Source organism: Globicephala melas, chromosome 17 (assembly GCF_963455315.2).
Source record: "Globicephala melas chromosome 17, mGloMel1.2, whole genome shotgun sequence".
Classification (NCBI taxonomy): Eukaryota; Metazoa; Chordata; class Mammalia; order Artiodactyla; family Delphinidae; genus Globicephala; species Globicephala melas.
Genome location: NC_083330.1, coordinates 41,517,006 through 41,535,830, shown reverse-complemented (window position 1 = coordinate 41,535,830; position 18,825 = coordinate 41,517,006). Strand labels below are relative to the sequence as shown.

Here is an 18,825-nt window from a genome sequence, read left to right as displayed (position 1 = left end):
AGTAGTTGCCAGGGTTTGGGGGTGGGGGATGACTAGGCAGAGCACAGAGGATTTTTAGGGCAGTGAGAATACTCTGTATGATGCTGTAATGGTGGAGAAATGTCATACGTGTCTCCAAACCCGTATAATGTATAACACCAGAGTGAACCCAAAGGGAAACTGTGGACTTTGGGTGATAATTAAGTATCCCTTGTCCTCCCCCTGAGTAAATGTGCCACTCTGGTGGGAGATGTTGATAATGGGGGAGTCTGTATGTGGGGGACAGGGAGTATATGGGAAATCTCTGTACTTTCTGCTCGATTGTGCTGTAAACTTAAAATGTCTCTAAAAAATGAAGTCTTTTTACAAAAATATTTATTTATTTATGTATTATTTATTTTGGCTGGGCCAGGTCTTAGTTACAGCACATGGGCTCTCTTAGTTGCAGCATGCATGGGGGATCTAGTTGCCCAACCAGGGATGGAACCGGGGCCCCCTGCATTGGGAGCTCGGAGTCTTACCCACTGGACCACTAGGGAAGTCCCTAAGAAATGAAGTCCTAATTTAAAAAATTATTTTAGAAAGCTCATATATATATTTCCCCTAAAGGCCGTCAACTGATTGGATGAGGCCCTCCCACACAATTACACACACACACTCTGCTGGTTCTGTTTCTCTAGAGAACACTGAGAAGGGTTTTTCTCTGCTTTCTCTGCCATCACTGACTTGTTTGTGTCAAGGGCCTCCTGGTGCACTACAGGGACCCATATCTTCAGAAGAGTTTCTCTGGGAGCCCCTCTTTGTTTTGGCTGGGGTGGTGGTGAAGGACCTCCACCATCCACCTCACAAAGAGGGCAGGGGAAGCCTGCTCTGAGCCAACAGCCTTCTACTCTTGTGACTCTTCCCAACTCCCCTCCCCGGTCTTCTTGGGTGGGCTTCAGGGATCGACTTGATGGGAGGGCAGAGACCAGAACAGTGCCCTGGTGATGGCCATTCTCTTTAGAACGCGTGGTACTTAATGCCCCTTGGTTCTCAGCTGGAGGCCTCAGTAGTCGATTCCTCAGTAGAAGTCAACTCAACAGCAATTACAGTAAGTTTCCAGGATGTGACCAGGAATTCCTTGAAAAAAAAAAAAAAAAGAGTTTCAAGTCCAAACATATTTGGGGACAACTAAGTGAAACAGAGTTAAACACTTTTTTTAGATGCAACGTTTCTCTGAAACTCTAATATGCTGATATGAATGGCAGACTACAAAGGGAGGATACAGTATACTGGAATTCCTAAACTTTGACTCTGGAACACAATTTTGAGACTCAGGTAATAACTCCCCTACAGTGGTCACACAACACTGGCTTGAAAAATAATGAGTTAGCAAGATGTCTGAGATGCTGGTTCGAGTCCTTCAGCCCTCACAGCTGCACAGACTCTCTGGGATTTGAGACTATTACTTAAAGTTCCTTAAGTTAGCTTTTGTGAGCATCTGAGATAGCAAACATAAAGCCCCTGCTATGAAATAGATGTTACATACATGACAGCTATGACTGGGGATAAGATCTGAGATTTGTGGACTTGGAATCAACTCATACTCCATCCTACCATCAGTAAGTATATTTTACTGATTGTGCTTTTGTTGTAAGAACAATCAAATGTGTGATGTGCTATTAAGTCCAAATTCTAAACTGTGTTTTAAAAACCTTTCTGCTATAATCATTCTTTACTGGGACTTCCCTGGTGGTGCAGTGGTTAAGACTCCGTGCTCCCAAGGCAGGGGGCCCGGGTTCAATCCCTGGTCAGGAAACTAGATCCCACATGCGTGCCGCAACTAAGGGTTCACGTGCCACAACTAAGGAGCCAGCGAGCCGCAACTAAGGAGCCCACATGCTGTAAGTAAGACCCGGCACAACCAAATAAATAAATACATAATAAAATTATAATCACTCTTTTTCTTTCCAAGCTTCAAAATTGGTACGTGGATGAAATCTGGCGCAATTTTCCTAACTCCAAGAAGATCTGAATAGCTTTTCTACTGGTCAAGTCGACTTTAAAGAGATTGGTGAAGGCAGGACTTCCCTGTTGGCACAGTGGTTAAGAGTTCGCCTGCCAATGCAGGGGATATGGGTTCGGGCCCTGGTCCGGGAGGATCCCACGTGCCATGGAGCAGCTGAGCTCATGTGCCACAACTACTGAGCCCGCATGCCACAACTGCTGAAGCCTGTGTGCCTAGAGCCCGTGCTTTGCTAGGAGAGAGGCCACTGCAGTGAGAGGTCCGTGCACCGGGGTGAAGAGTGACCCCCCACTCTCCGCAGCTGGAGAGGGCCCACATGCAGCAACGAAGACCCAACGCAGCCAAAAATAGCTAACTAAATTAATTAATTTAAAAAAAAGAGAGATTGGTGAAGGCACAGAGAGTGAGTTAAATAGTAGAAAACTCAATTTCCTATTACAAACGTGCAATGAGTAAATACAATTTCCTAGAACAAACAAACAAGGAAAGCCCAGACCTGACAAGCCCTGAGATAAGAGGGACTGAAATCTAGTTAGATTGCTTCCCTCCTCTGTCTAGGCCCCATTCTCACTTGGCAAGAGGGGGTAGTGAAGGCGAATTGTTTCCTTCTTCTGGGGGAGGTTGAAAAGGAACTGCCTTGTGATGATCAACACGTACTCAGACCAGGGTTTGGCCAGATGTGATAAAATCCCTTTATCTTTACTTTTATGCCTTATGAGACAGTATAGATTGGCTGAAAAAAATAGTGTTTTTCGTTTTTTTGCAAAAACACCTTAGATTTATGTGATTTACGTGATGAAATATTTTGGGCTCCATCCCTACATTATGGCCAGATGTTTACTGCCTTACACAGCATTGACGAAAGCTATACAATACTTATTCATCAGAGTTGAAATTCTCAGAAAGAAAGCTTCTGGCAAATAAACTATTTAAATTTACGATGATAATAGACAGAGTGTGTATACACTTTCCAAGAAGGTCTTTTACCTGGAACTGACCACTGTTTATATTGTTGATGACTTCAAGCTCTCTGACTTGTAACATTCTCCAGCGCTTTGTCCTTACGTGAATAATAGAAGGGTAGGGTGTCAGTGCTTTCTCTTCACACACCTAACATCAGGCCTCAGAGATTCTCAGTCTCTCAAGGATGTTGCTGTTAGAAGTACGTGTTCTTGAATTTTTTTTTTTTTTTTTTTTTTTTTTTTGCGTTATGCGGGCCTCTCACTGTTGTGGCCTTTCCCGCTGCGGAGCACAGGCTCCGGACTCGCAGTCTCAGCGGCCATGGCTCACGGGCCCAGCCGCTTCGCGGCACGTGGGATCTTCCCGGGCCGGGGCACGAACCCGTGTCCCCTGCATCGGCAGGCGGACTCTCAACCATTGCGCCACCAGGGAAGCCCTGTTCTTGATTTTTTATAAGTCACCCACCCCCGCACCATGCGGCATGCGGAGCTTCCCCAATCAGAGATGGAACCCGTGCCCCCTGCAGTGAAAGCTCGGTGTCTTAACCACTGGACTGCCAGGGAAGTCCTTGTGTTCTTGATTTTCAAGGCTCTGTCAAAGAAAGAGCTTTATTATTTATTTACTTATTAATTTCTGTGATAAGAACACAACATGAGGACTTCCCTGGCCGTCCAGTGGTTGAGACTCCGTGCTTCCACTGCAGGGGGCAGGGGTTCTGTCCCTGATGGGGGAACTAAAATCCCACATGCCATGTTGTGTGCCCCCCGCAAAAAATAACACAACATGAAATCTACCCTCTACTTTTGTTTTAAATTGATTAATTTATTATTTGTGTTTTGGCTGTGTTGGGTCTTCGTTGCTGCACGCGGGCTTTCTCTAGTTGTGGCGAGCGGGGGCTACCTTTTGCGGTGCACGGGCTTCTCATTGCGGTGGCTTCTCTTGTTGCGGAGCACAGGCTCTAGGAACACCAGCTTCAGTAGTTGTGGCGCACGGGCTCTAGAGGGCAGTAGTTGTGGCGCACGGGCTGGTGCTCCGCAGCATGTGGGATCTTCCCCGGCCAAGGCTCGAACCCGTGTCCCCTGCATTGGCAGGTGGATTCTTAACCACTGCACCACCAGGGAAGTCCTGACATTTACCCTCTTAACAAAATTTTAAGTGCACAATACAGTTTTGCTGACCGTAAGCACAGTGTTGTACAGCACATCTCTGGAACTTACTCGTCTTGCATAACTGAAACTTTATACCCATTGAGCAGCAACTCGCCATCTCCCCCTCTCTCAGCCCCTGGCACCCACCATTCTGCTCTCTGTTTCTCTGAGTTTGACTGGTTTAGGTTTCTCATGTGAGTGGAATCATGCAGTATTTGTCCTTCTGTGACAAGTTTATAAAATTTTTTTTTTGACTGAACTGTGCTTAACATTTCACCAGGAAAAATTATCTTGTTACTTTTTCTAATATCCCTAATGACCACTCTCAACCCAGAACTCACCAGCCTCACCACATTTTTTATCAGCTATCCATAGGGTGCAGAGGAGATGACTATTCAGAACTTTACGTTCACTTCAGTTATTTCTAACATGATCAAGCTCTAGGTGATAACAAACCAAATCAACCGTCCCCAAGTGGATTTTCTGGTCTAGTATGCAGCAGCAGGATCTAATGGGGAGACCAGAGCTTACCTGGGTTAAAGCAAATTTTTTTTTTAAATAACTGTGCTTAGGGTTTATTTTTATTTCATTTATTTTATTTTACTCTTATTCACTCTTTTTAAAAAAATAAATTTATTTATTTTATGTATTTATTTTTGGCTGCATTGGGTCTTCTTTGCTGTGCGCCGGCTTTCTCTAGTTGCGGCGAGCGGCGGCTACTCTTCGATGCGGTGCGCGGGCTTCTCACTGCGGTGGCTTCTCTTGTTGGGGAGCACAGGCTCTAGGCACGCGGGCTTCAGTAGTTGTGGCACATGGGCTCAGTAGTTGTGGCTCGCGGGCTCTAGAGCGCAGGCTCAGTAGTTGTGGCGCACGGGCTCAGTCGCTCCGCGGCATGTGGGATCTTCCCGGACCAGGGCTTGAACCCGTGTCCCCTGCATTGGCAGGCAGATTCTTAACTACTGTGCCACAAGGGCGGTCCCAAAATAAAGCATTTTGAAAGTTTTAAAAATTGTATACAGTTAAATATGTCTATCTTCTCTTTTACAGCTTCAGGCTTTCCTATTCTTGGTTAAGAACATCTTCCCATATAAAGTGATATGTCAATTATTTCTCAATGAAACTGAAAAAAAATTTTCCTTTATAAAAACAAAGAAGAAAAGAATATCTCCTCCACTCCTGGGTTGTACATGTAGTTTCCTGTACTGTCTTTTAAGATTAAACAAATTTTTTTTTCAGTCTTTAATCCAACTGGGATTTATTTTCATATAAGGTATGATGGAGCCCAGCTTTATTTTCTTCCAGCCAGATAAGTTGTGCCAGTACCACCTATTAAAGAAATCAACCTTTTGCCACGAAACTAAAACACCACCTAAATTGTATACAGAATTCCCATGAATATAGGAATGTATCTCTGGATTCCCCATCCTGTTCTTCCAACTTATTTGACTATCTTTTTGTTGACAACTTATTAAACTGCACTGGTGTAATGCTCAATAAATTTTGAATATCCTTTATGCTTGGAGTTGCTCACACAGCCAAAATTCATTGTCTGGTATCCCTTGCTGCTTGACACACATGGATATGACCTTGCCCCTGCCCAACACTAAGAAAGGAGGGAGGAAACAGGAGGCCTGGGCAGAACCCAGTTGTGGAGGCATGGCCTGCAGCAGCAGCTGAGTCAGGAGTTGCGGTCTGAGCATCCTCACGGGAGCTGGTGGGCGGGTTGTTTCTGCTCCAGCAGACTATGAGGCCAGGTGTTACTCCTGGTAGGTTAAGGGAATCTGGATGTCTTGTGCTTCCTTTTCAGCATAAACTAGCCAGAGGGGATTCTGGGTTTTACAACTAAGAACCCTGATGGATACAAGTCATTTAAAATTTTATTCTTGTAACTGGTATTCATGAGGCGGGTCCCCCTGCCCTCTCTTGCAGCTGCTCGCTACTTTTTCTTACATCAGTTTTTTCAAATTATTTGTTTCCATAGTCTTTGAGGTACTTGAAAAATCTGTTTCCGTCTAACTGGAATTGAACTGAATTTATATATTTGGGAAATATTGATATTTTTGTTTTCCAAATAAAGAATGATGGTTTTTCATTTGTTAGATCATTATTCTGTCCTTCAAAAAGACTACAGTTTTCATTTGGTCTTGTATCTTTCTTGAAACATTTCTTTCTAGATATGGTAGTTATGGAAATTCCCTGGTCATCCCGTGGTCAGGGCTCGGCACTTTCACTGCTGGAGCCCTGGGTTTGATCCCTGGTCAGGGAACTAAGATCCCACAAGCCATGAGGCGTGGGCAAAAAAAAAAAAAAAAAAAAAAAAACCATAGCTCTTCCCTGGTGGCGCAGTGGTTGAGAGTCCGCCTGCCGATGCAGGGGACGCGGGTTCGTGCCCCGGTCCGCGAAGATCCCACATGCCGCGGAGCGGCTGGGCCCGTGAGCCATGGCCGCTGAGCCTGCGCGTCCGGAGCCTGTACTCTGCAACGGGAGAGGCCGCAACAGTGAGAGGCCCGTGTACCGCAAAAAAAAAAAAAAAAATCAGTTTTCGTTGTGATGTAATTGGATTATTTTTTCCATTTCCTCTTCTAGGTGCTTATTCTAGTACATAAAATTCTATTGGTTTTGTGGATCTGCCACTTTAGTGTATTCTTTTCTTAGTGCTCATAAGCTTTTTATTAGAATCTCTTGGGTTTTCTAGGTATGCAAACAGGGAAAAATGATCTCTCTTCTTTGATGTTGTATCAATTTAAATATTTAAAAAAATAGATGGTTTCTATGTTTTTTTAAAAATATTTATTTATTTGGCTGCGCCGGGTCTTGGTTGAGGCACGCAGGATCTTTTGTTGCGGCCTGCAGGATCTAGTTCTCTGACCAGGGATGGAACCCGTGGCCCCTGCATTGGGAGCACGGAGTCTTAACCACTGGACCACCAGGGAAGTCCCAATGTAAGCATTTTTTTAACTGTTCATACCTAAGACAATGTTGACTAGCAAGAAACCCTGCCTTGCTCTGACTCTAATGGATTTGACTTTAGTATTTCACCTACTTCAAGTTTTTAAAATCTAAATTTGGAATAGCTGTTGGATTATCATACTTCTTCAGCTTAGTGTCATGATCATGTACTTTTTCTGCTTTAATCTTGCGATTAAATGAAATGTTAGATTTCCTGATATTATACCTGTTTTATTCTTCCGATAAATTTCTGGATTTTGATTGCTAATAATACAAATGTCCCCCGGTTTCTGGCATTTGGATGCCCCTTTCCTAGTTCCAGTGCTAAGGTAGGTTTTCTTCCATTGTTCATTAATGTGGTCATTTCAGTTTTGATGAGAAATGGAAATAGCTCCAAATTTTCCCGGCAATGTATTTTTTAAATTATTGAAGACAGTTTAGAAGAGAAAGAAATCATTCATAATTCCAGGGTCTTAAGTAGCTAACAGCTCTGGTTGTCCTGCCAATAAACACCCTTGTGGTGTTTTTCAGAATGTCTGCAGCCCCTTCAGCAAACTTCGCAAGGAACCCTTGCCCTAAGGACACACGCTGCTCTTCTGAACCCTGGGGGAAGCTCCTGTCTAGAAAAGAGCCTGGCTATCCTCTTTCCCTGTGGAAAGGCTGCCATGTAAACCGTGCACTACTTAACTCCGAGGGCACTATTCACGTTCAGATTCACTGTGCGTATGCATATTTACTACAATTTCCCACCAGATGTCAGTGGAGTGACTCGAGGAAGCAGCAGCAGCGAGGCTGTCATGACAGCCTTCCAAGACCAGGTTATGTGTTACCTGGGACCCCTACTCAGTTGTGGCCCCGAAAAGCTGTGCCCAGCTGGGCGCCTGAAAGTAGCTATTTTCATCCATGCCTCCACAGCCCGCCCCTACACCCCGCCTCAGTCCTGTTACCTGACAACAAACAGCAAGCTCACCCCCAAGATCCCCTACGGGTAATGTTCTATTTCTTAAGCAGAATGGTGGTTTCAGAGGTGTTCATTTTATTATGCTTTATAATTTATGTACATGTTACATATATTCATTTTGAATGCTTTGATACAATAAATAAAAAAGGAAAGCACACATACAAAAAAGAATGCCATTATCAGGGGGATGACCTTGAATCTGCTTAAAATTTTCTTCAGATTAGCCTATTCATGAACCTCAGTATTGTTAATTAGGTAGGTAGCAAACATCTTACAATGCACCTCATATACCTTTCTTGATGCTAGGATTAGAAATCATTCTGTTAAAGTATTTAGAATAGTTAAAAGTGCCTTTTAATTTTTTAAAGATTACGTTACGCACCAGGGTAACTTCTACTGAAAACTGTTATAGTCTATACTTGCAGTGTAGGTGTGAGAGCAGGCTGCTCAGTTTTTTGAAGCCTCTGGGTCTCTAGGATTTCAAGCAGTCACTGAGTGGCAGAAATTTCTTCCACAATCTACTACATATAAGTTGAAACATTACTAGCTGCAACTCTGAGTAGCATTCGAGATTTAAAATTTTCCGCTCAATCGGAAAAGCTAAAACCTAACCTCAGAAGTGACGCTTGGCTGCAGGATATACACAACGTAGTCAACCCTGTGACAGACCACTAGCTGTTCCTGATATCCACTTCTCTACTGCTTCCTCAGTAATGAATCCTGAAATGTTACTTTGGCCCATGACAGCCCAAGAGAAACACTATGACTTCCCATCCTCCTCTGTAGCTAGTAGGATCAACTGACTTGAGTTTGGGTGGATAAGCCTGTGTGGTGTGAGTAACTTGAAGAAGTGTTCTTAAAGGAAGGGAGCAGAAATGCTGAGAGGAGGTTTCTAGCTAGTGCAGCTGCCTGCAACCGTGACAGGAAAGCCACGTGTTGAGAATGTGGAAGGGCAACACAGAAGGACCTTGGATGCCTGGCCCTGCAGACTGTCAGAGTAGCCCTGGCCTGCTTTCTTGGGCCTGCTTTCTCTCTTTTTTTTTTCTACATGCAAGAGAAATAAACTTCTATATTAAGTCACTATTGTTTAGGACACAGCCATACTAATACGTAATGCCAAATTTGAGTTTAATTTCCTTAATTTAAAAGGTTGATACAAGTGATACACTACACCTGGTGGCAGTTACATCTACTGCTAAGATGATATAAGATGGAAGCTGTTTCCCACAGAGAACACTGTGTCACGAACAGGGACATTTCAAGAGATGTTTCACTCCAAATACTTGACTTGCCAGTGGTAAAGCCTGTAAGTACAACTATGGTTTCAGAGCATCAAGAACATTTGAAACATTTAGAACCTATAGTTTAGAAACATCAAGAACATCAAAAAGTCATTGCCTTTAGACTAGCTTAGGATGCGAAGTGCCCTCCCGTAAGAGAACTGTAAAGAGCAACTTAAATCAAAAATGGTTTGTTTTATTTACAATACTCAATGCATTTTACAAATAACATATTTGCATTCCCTAAGTCTTTTGGAAAGTAATTCCAGTTTGTGCAATGAGCTTATAGGAACGTCTTAAGACATCTGTTAGACATCCTAAATTCTAAATTTTGAAAGATATTTCACACTCTATTAATAGAGGACTGTTTGTAATTAAGAAAAACTAAACTCTGTAGTTAAATATTGCCCTTCAATATCTTTAACCCAAGTACAAACTGGATTAGCCTATGAAATAATACCATTAGATTCAGATGAGTCATTCCCACTGCCCGCCCAATAAAATGCATGCACAAAGTAAACACGGTCAATTACATTAATGACATTTTATTTCAATACTTGTTTTTTGGACTCTCTCAACTATTGTTTTGCTCAATTCAGGATACAGAGAGGTAGGATTCCAATCTGGGGAATTCCTAACCCACTACTCCCTGCTCCAGAACAGGGAAGGATTTTCATTCAGTTAAGTACGGGCAGACAGGTCAGGATGAGAGAGAGTTTTAGTAGTTTCTCTAGGAGGCTTTGTTTGCTAATCAGAACAAGGGTCCCCTCCAGCCCTGACAAAGCCTGAAGGGATCACTTATCTCCCTACTAGTGGTTTGGGGAGCATCTAATCCAAGCCTCCAAAGGACAACAGGCTCCCCTCTCTCCCCTGAATCATTACCTTGATTTTATTGCCTTCTGAGTTTATGTTGGAAAACAGTTCCTCTGTTCAGACGCCAGAAACTGCTTTCATGTCACATAAACAACTTTATGGAACAAGTGAAGAGTGATGAACAATGATACTTTGTGCAAGAGTTTGCATCTCACTCATGTGTAAGAGAATGAACTTACTAATTTTATCACTCATAGCTGCCATCTCTTAAAAGATAAAAATCCATGCCCTAGTTCTTGAGCCAGAGAGAAGGGACAGGTATCTCCATCCTGGATCCACCCCAATTTAGCAGTGCACTTCTCCGTCTCAACGCCGAATCTGCCCTCAAAAGATGGTGTTTCTAACACTGGTGTTGGTGGTTGAATGAGAGATACTAAGCTGGAGAAATAAAGTCCGACATTCGACATAGCCAACACAATTCTAAAATAAAGAAATGGTGAGGTAGAGTTGAGAGAGTTCAATTCAATTTGTTGAGCATAGATCTTTTGGCACATTCTAAAATTACACAGACTCCCTATTCAATTCTCCTTTGTGATACCTTTACAAAGTGCTGCAATGTAGGAATCCTTGGATCTCTTTAGGAAGCATCTATATAAAGCGAACAGAGCACAGTCATTTGAAGAAATCCACTCCTGGCACTTTAGCTTATTTACCCCGATATTGAAGCAAATAAAAACAATGCTATCCATTTGCTGAATTTATTTAAACAAATCAATTTAGAAATATAGAATTAAACAAAACTTCTGACATGTAAACATACTGCCATGTTCCTGAAACAGATGTTAACACCTGATAAAAGTTAATAATCACTTGTTAGGAAAGCTGTCCATTAATAAGGCCAGTCTTCAGCAAAACTAAAAGCATTTTGTTTCTTTAGCTTTCCTAGTGTGACAATGCAATACTATCAAACCACAGTCAAATATAATAAAGACAAGATTGGATGGACAGATCAGTACCATTGGTTACAGCTGTTAAACAGTTTCATTCTTGGCGCCACAGGAAAACAATTAAGCCAATCACATCGAATAAATCATGGCTTTTCTTCTTTATCACAATTCACTAAGTGATGTTAATTATGGTCCTTGTCAAACACGTTTGGTAAAGGCTATTTACAGTGTACATGGCTGAGCATGCACTATTTATAGTTACAAAGATACCTGCCAGTTTATTACAATAGAATTACACAGTGCCTGAAAATGGTGAAACATCTCACACATCATTTAAATCAATACAGTTTCAAGCAGGAAACGTTCCTTATTTGATCACGATTGCAATAATTACATGAAAATTCTTATAAAAACACGAATCCCCTTCAAGAAATTGATGCATATTCTACGCACTACAGGTTAAGGCAGTAAAAAAATGTATTCCTGATAACTGGAGGTCTTGACAATGTCAATTAAAGCTGTCTGACTTTAGTTTTTCATTCTCCATCATATAATCAAAGTTCTGTCTGCATAACTAGTTTGTGAAAGATTTCATTTTTAAAGTCAAAAAAGTATTAGTAATGATGAAGAGTTGGTGCTGGAAAAAAAAGTAATTGCTAGGGAAAGGAAAAAATGTAAGGTGGATTTTGCCTGAAAGTTTTCAAATCATCAACAAGAGCATTATTTGTGAGTCTGAACCTTAAAAGTATAAAACAAATATATAGTTTACCTTTCTTAACTTAAAATATACTGTACTTTGAACAATTCAAGTAAAGTAAGACTATCAAAAATAACTTCATAAGCCATACAAGTGTCAACTGCATTTTGAATGTTTTAAGAACTTTTTAAAAATTGTAAACTAAACCATGACAGTTTAGTTAAACAAACGATAAATGACTTTTTATTTGCACTTGTGATTTCTTTAATACAAATTGCTACCAACAAATATGTAAAGATATGGCAGATTATGCATTTGATCAAAGCACTTTGATTTAAGCATAAAACAGATTCAAATGGTTTAAGTTCCGTGCATAAGATCCAAGAAGCTGCCTACGAATATGTAGGCAACCCTCTCTCTAATCAGAATCCTTTATTCCTCAGCTGCAGATGAGACAGGGCACAATCTGTTGTAAACAGGGCACTGTTGTAAAACCAGGATAATATTCTTAAATTAAGATCGTTCTTGTTAGATTGAAAAGACTTTCCCCAAGTGTCTTCCAATTCTGCTGACCTCTTAATTTCATAAATTAACTTTCCTTTGATTCCATTTTTACGGTGGTTGTGTTCACAGTTTTGTTTTAAAAATTGGTTTAAATTTATATAAAACTCTGTACATGTTCACAAATTATTGCATAAACAGCATAATCTTCAAGACAGTGTTTGCAAACACATGTCCAATTCAGGAAAAAAAACATTCACGTTTCCCGTCTGGCTTTTTTCTTCTTTTTTATTTGTTTGGGAGATTCCCAACTAGTTTCAGACTTGGCTAAAAGGGGGGGGAAAAAAAGAGAGAGAGAGTTAGGAGGACAGTAAATATTGTTCTGTTTCAAAAATATGAAAGTAGTATCAATAAAAACATGCTTTGAGATCCACTAACGATGCCTCACATTTTATGTTTACATTTTCAAGTTCTAGTTACATGTTTTTCAGGATATTTTCTGGCTGCCTTCCTCTTTTCCTTTCTTCTGTATTATTTGGTTTAACGATATGGATATTATTTCACCAGTTTTGACCTAGAAAAACCATTGTTTAAAAGACTCAATCTAAGTAATAAAAGTGAAAGTGGGTAAAATGGACACTAAAGGTAGCTAAAGGGAGAAAAAGAGGTGGAAAAAAAAGGGCACAGAACAATTTGCAGTCTCAAGAACATGTGCACAGAAAAAGGGAGGGACTGGGCAAGTAAGGGCAGGCATAGCCCTCCTCTGTGTATGTCCTTGGCCACCTATTCTTGCCTGAAGTGATTTCAGCTCCCTGGTCCTCCCAACTGAGGTCCACAAGGGTCCAAGGAATCTTCACAAAGGAGGAAAGGGATGCTCTAATAAGTAATCCATTAGACTTTTAAGATAGTAACACTTATAGACAGTACAGAGAACACCAAAAGAACCAAAAATGAGAATTACTTACTCTGTGAAGGAGGCACACTATTTTGCTTAGTATTCGACTTGGATTTATCTGTTTCTTGTAGCATCGGTGGCACTTGGGAAGAGCTCTTGTCAGAATCACTTTTTGATGAAATAACAGATGGCTCGGTAGAAACAGCAGGTGGAAGAGTCTTGATAGGCTATTTTGAAATGAAATTATCTTAGATTTTCATTAAAAATTTCAAATAAAAATAAATATCATAGTAATACAAGAGGCTGTATAGCAGTAATATGAACATGGTTGCCAAATAATTTATCAGCAGAAGCGCTACAACTCATGCCTGCCCTCTAGTGACACATAACCAAATAAGTCTTTATTTACAATATCCACAAATACAGGTTGGGATAAAAATGGATAAATGTGTAAAATCACAAGATGTTTACTGAATTTCACATGAGTGAATAATTCCATTTTCATTAACTTTTACATTTTTCTTTTTCATTACAAGTAACAGGATTTTTTTATGTTTTGGTATTCAATGCTTCTGCCCACTTCCCACTAACTCTCACCTCCTCAAAACCTTTTCATGTGAAGGCAAAAAGAAAATAGCAAATTTCTGAACTACCAGTAGGTGATATTCCCTTTTGTTCTTCTCAAGAGTTAGAGATATCTCAAACTGCAGCAGCAATAGGTTCAGTTTCCTCCCCAAGGAAAAAGATGGCCTCAGATACAGCAGACTATGGCTACTAGAGTCTTATCTATTAAAGCAACTAGTAAAACTCAGGTCCAAATCGTCAGTTTTATTGAGTCTGGTAGTGAAGTCATAATGCGTAGGGCCTGAACTCTTGAATCTTCCTTCTCCTCTGCAACCTCTGAGCAGAGAGGTAAACTAACTGTTTTGCCTGAATGAGGCCTGACTGTTAATGAATGTTCAGGACAGGTAACAACAGAAACTCCAACACCTACAGTGCCTTGAGGCTGTAACAGATGAGTAAGAGATCATCTCACCCTTTAGCTCTACCTGTGATGATTATTTTGAATACAGAAACAAGGGTAAGTCATGCTTCTCTTGCCCCTTGTTCTTCCAGGCTCCATGGGTTCAAGAAAGCACAACGGGAAAGGAAACAAGAGGCAGGTGTGCACCCAGGTAACTACTAGAATTCCTTCTTCCTATCTCAGGTATCTGAAGCTGCATTTATGTTGCTTGGTTCAACTTTAATAATGTTTCCTGTATTTATTTCATACCCAAAAGTTCAGTACTCATTTTAAATCTCTTTCCCCCCCATTCTCTCACTTACCTATATTAAATCACAGAAGGACTCAAATATCCTTTACAAGATGGCTTCTGAAAATGACTTATTAAGTAAAACATCAAAATGTCATGTGACCCTTTGCAGTCTTACTATTAAATTTATGTATGTATTTTTAAAAAAATTAGTTTATTTATATATTTTTGGCCGCGCTGGGTCTTCGTTGCTGCACGTGGGCTTTCTCTAGTTGCGGTGAGCGGGGGCTACTCTTCATTGTGGTGCGCGGGCTTCTCATTGCAGTGGCTTCTCTTGTTGTGGAGCACGGGCTCTAGGTACGGGAGCTCTAGAGCGTAGGCTCAGTAGTTGTGGCTCACGGGCTTAGCTGCTCTGCGGCATGTGGGATCTTCCCGGACTAGGGCTCGAACCCGTGTCCCCTGCATTGGCAGGCGGATTCTTAACCACTGCGCTATGAGGGAAGTCCTATGTATGTATTGAGACTGCATTCTTTTATGTCAAAATACTCTCAGGAAATTAAAAGCATCAAGTCCAAATAGGAAGTATGGTTAAGATTTTTAGTACCAGACTGTTACAAATTCTTTCTCTTAACAGTAATTCAGGTTCTTGTGTAAAGCTGTCTCATTAAATATGTAGCCTCCATAGAGGCAGAGATTTTTTTGTCTGCTTTGTTCTTTGATGTGTCCCCAGAACCTTAACTAGTGTGTGGCACTGTGGTAGGTTCTCAATACATTTTTTGAATGAGTATATAAACGAACCATGCAGAATTTCATGGTCATTCATATTTCTTATATTTCTATATGATATAACTTACCAAATTAGAAATCAGACTTTTAAAGAGCTATGGTCTTTGTGTCACTGGTCTAGACCTTTTGTAAAATGGTCCCTTCTGACATATCAAAATTTTCCACAGAGGCACACAGTTCAAGATACTGTCAGCAAATTTTAAACAAATGCTACATTCTGAGAGGTCAGACCATAGTCGTTTTATATTATGTGCATGCTTTTGGGAAAGTGGAACCAGTCACATTTTCTGTAAGCCATCTATCCCTTGTATGCCTAGATATTTAAGAAAAAAATACAGTCTAGTGGTTCTCTCTAGTTTTGCATCTGATAGTTATGGGACTTGGGCCAACTTATTCAACTTCTCTAAACTCATTTATATAATGGGTTGTACCTTTCTTGTGGGGTTGTTGTAAGGGCAATTTGGTGTATTTAAAATGTTTAGCATGGGCCTCCATAAAATATTACTATTACTACAATTCTCAAGTCATCAAAATTTTATTCCTTACATATCAGAAAGTTACCTGGCTATTTTTTTTTTTTTTTTTTTTTACGGTACGCGGGCCTCTCACTGTTGTGGTCTCTCCCGTTGTGGAGCACAGGCTCCGGACGCGCAGGCTCAGCGGCCATGGCTCGCGGGCCCAGCCGCTCCGCGGCATGTGGGATCTTCCCGGATCAGGGCACGAACCCACGTCCCCTGCATCGGCAGGCGGACTCTCAACCACTGCGCCACCAGAGAAGCCCTACCTGGCTATTTTTGATGAGCGCTTCAGCTGGATCACTAGTGCTTATGGTCTTCAAAGAAAAAGCTTTTTCCTGTTTTGCACGGACCTTAGAGGTATTCACTGGGAGCTCTTCTCTAATCTCTTTTTCTAATTCTTCTGTGTCCTACAGAGAAAAGTAGTGCATTAGATGATACAAATCACTCATTTTTTTACTAATTAAAATCTATTTGGTTTATAGTACTACTGTCCAGAAGATATTCCAAGAAGATAATTTTATTTCAGAAACTGCCCAAATGGCTTAAAAGAGCATAAAAAAAATAATTATTCAAAGACTTTTAACCATAGGTACATATGGAATATACGTTCATCATCCCTGCTTTCCTCAGGGATTTAAATCAACTGTGAATTAAAAAACAACACACTCATGTCCCCAAATGGGAACCATTTAATTTACTAAACCAAACAAGTATTTTTTTCCTTTTATAAAAAGTACACGGGGAATTAGGTGCTACTTTAAGACTTTAGAAATAGCATTTCACTTAATGATTTCTTCAAGGAATGAAATATTTATACATAAGTGCATTTTCTAGATAAATTAAGCTTACATAGTAGAAAGGACACAGATAGGAATTTCAGTTTTGGCCATGCCACAACCTAGCTAAGTCAAGGACAAATGCTTACGTCAAGGACAAATCTTTGATTTCCCCAAACTGCAGTTTCCTCAACTGTAAAATAAAATTTGTGTAGATAATTTTTATGGTCTTTTCCAAGTTTGAACATTTCCATTCTTAGGTCTTCAAACTTTTTAAAAGACATTACATGCTTAGGTATGTGAGGTAAGTATGAATTAGAATATATTAAATAGGACTATCATTGTGAATGGTAAGGAAAAAAAAAATTCCAAAACGTAATCATTTATGCATAGGCTACTCTGTGCTATGTACTTTACACAGAACTTCACGGATATCTCATTTAATTCTCAAAACAATCTATGCAGTTAAGGAACTTGTGCAAAATACAACAAACAAACAAAAAACAACTCAGTAAATGGCAGAACTAAAATGTGAATACAGATCTGACTCTAAAACCTGTATACTTATTCACTATATTTAAAAAACAGATCAAACAATTTTTAAAAAGGAATATCAGAATACCAAAGGAACTTTCACAATTTAATGACCTTTGCCAATTAATCTGAAATTTAAGGAATACATCTACCCCACAAAATTTCTTTTAAAAGGAACTCACCTAATCTACAAGTCAGAAAAGCAGTATTAGTAAAGTCCATAGTATGAATCACAGAAATCCAGAAAAAGTTTGGCTAAATGGATTTCAGACAGTATTACTAAACAAAGTATGCCTATCAATAACACTTCTCATCAGCTAGTTCAGCTAACAAGAAAAGCACACCTACTGTATAGTTTTTGTTTTTATGCCCATTGATCTTAGTTATGTTAACCTTAATGCCCATCTATTATTACTGAGAAAAAACTAATACTGATAATGGAATGGTATCATTTATGAAGGGTTGTGCTCCCCACAACAAAAAAGAACTGAACACATACTTCTTTAAAAAGTCACGCTGAAACTTTTTCCAAATAGAATAAGTAGGAAAATTACTATGTAGCCTATCCTCTAGAAATTCTGGTTATCTCCTACATTTAAAGGAATGAAAACAATTAGCCACATGGTTGTAAGTAAGAAATAAGATTTTCATAAGTTGTAATGTAATAGTGATAATGCTTTCAAAAACAAATCCATGCATATTTCCAGTAATCTAGTACATTTGAAATTAAAATCTTTGTTTTCATCTATATAATGATCTAAAAATACTTTCCCAGATAGGAAAAACCAAAGAAAAGAAAAGGAAAATGTAGGAGTGATATAAATAGAAAGTTTCTGTTAGAAGCCAAAAAATCAGGAAAGGATACCAAGTCGAACAGCCAGCAAACTCAAAGTCAAGGGAAAGACTCCAATTGTTATGCACATGGTTCTTCTAAATGTGCTAAAATTCTAATTTGCTGAATTCCATTACTCAAAGAATTTCTGTATGTGTGAAATACTGTACCCCCTGTTCCATTTCATCATAATATAAACTAAAATGCATCTAATTTAGAATTTTAGTTATTTGCTTTTGGTTTATACCTTTGATATTTTCTTTAGAGCAATAACATTTTTATTACAGTATGACACATAAAATGTTTAAAACATTCTATGACTTTTCAAATGCTTCTCAAGTAAATTTGATGTCTCACATGGTGTCTTTATATCTCTACATTTTCTCAGCATCTGCAAATTATCTTTTCACAAGTCAGCAGTAGGTGCTTAATGAATGATGTCTGTTGTTTCATACTTTACCTGTGCAGGAGAGTTATCTTCACCTTGCTTCTTCTTTTTCTTTTTCTTCTTTTTAGATTTCCCTGTTGGAAGAGCTCCCTCTCCCTTTTCTTTATCTTCATCTGAAACCTGATTTTAAAAGCAAAAATACTGAAGTGAACCAACTGGTTAAGTTTTCATTATTCAGAAAATTATTATGAAATAATTCATTAGGTGCAGTCTTTTTCTCCCAAATTCTAAATAAGAATTAGTAACAATAAAACTGATCTGAAATCACATACTCAAAAAATAACAAAAGTGCATGGAACTTCACTCTTCTATTACGATAAACCTCTTTTTCTTACATCTTTCATCACTCACTACATGATCAATTAGACAGCTGTGTAAACCTTGGTTTTTAAAAACTCGTTTCTTAGGTAATTCATTTTATTTAAACACAGAACTATTTGCATTAAAACTGAACTTGACCCTGTTAAGAGAATGGCAAGCTACAGAGTAGGAGAAAATATTTGTAAACCACATATCCAACAAAGGACTTGTATCTAGATTATA

General features: G+C 39.6%; 1 protein-coding gene across 8 annotated transcripts in view; it reads right to left on the bottom strand.

Moving 5' to 3' along the window:
• Window positions 1-10,839: 10,839 nt before the first annotated feature.
• Window positions 10,840-18,825, bottom strand: part of MTDH (metadherin) — a 53,577-nt gene continuing 45,591 nt past the window's right edge. For all 8 annotated transcript variants that reach the window (XM_030862954.2, XM_030862956.2, XM_030862959.2 and 5 more), the window contains 4 exons: window positions 18,295-18,402; window positions 15,959-16,099; window positions 13,206-13,362; window positions 10,840-12,567 (listed from right to left, as the gene is read on the bottom strand). In XM_030862954.2, coding sequence (XP_030718814.1) covers window positions 12,497-12,567; window positions 13,206-13,362; window positions 15,959-16,099; window positions 18,295-18,402 — 477 coding nt within the window. In that variant the 3' untranslated portion in view covers window positions 10,840-12,496. The remainder of the gene's footprint in view (window positions 12,568-13,205; window positions 13,363-15,958; window positions 16,100-18,294; window positions 18,403-18,825) is intronic.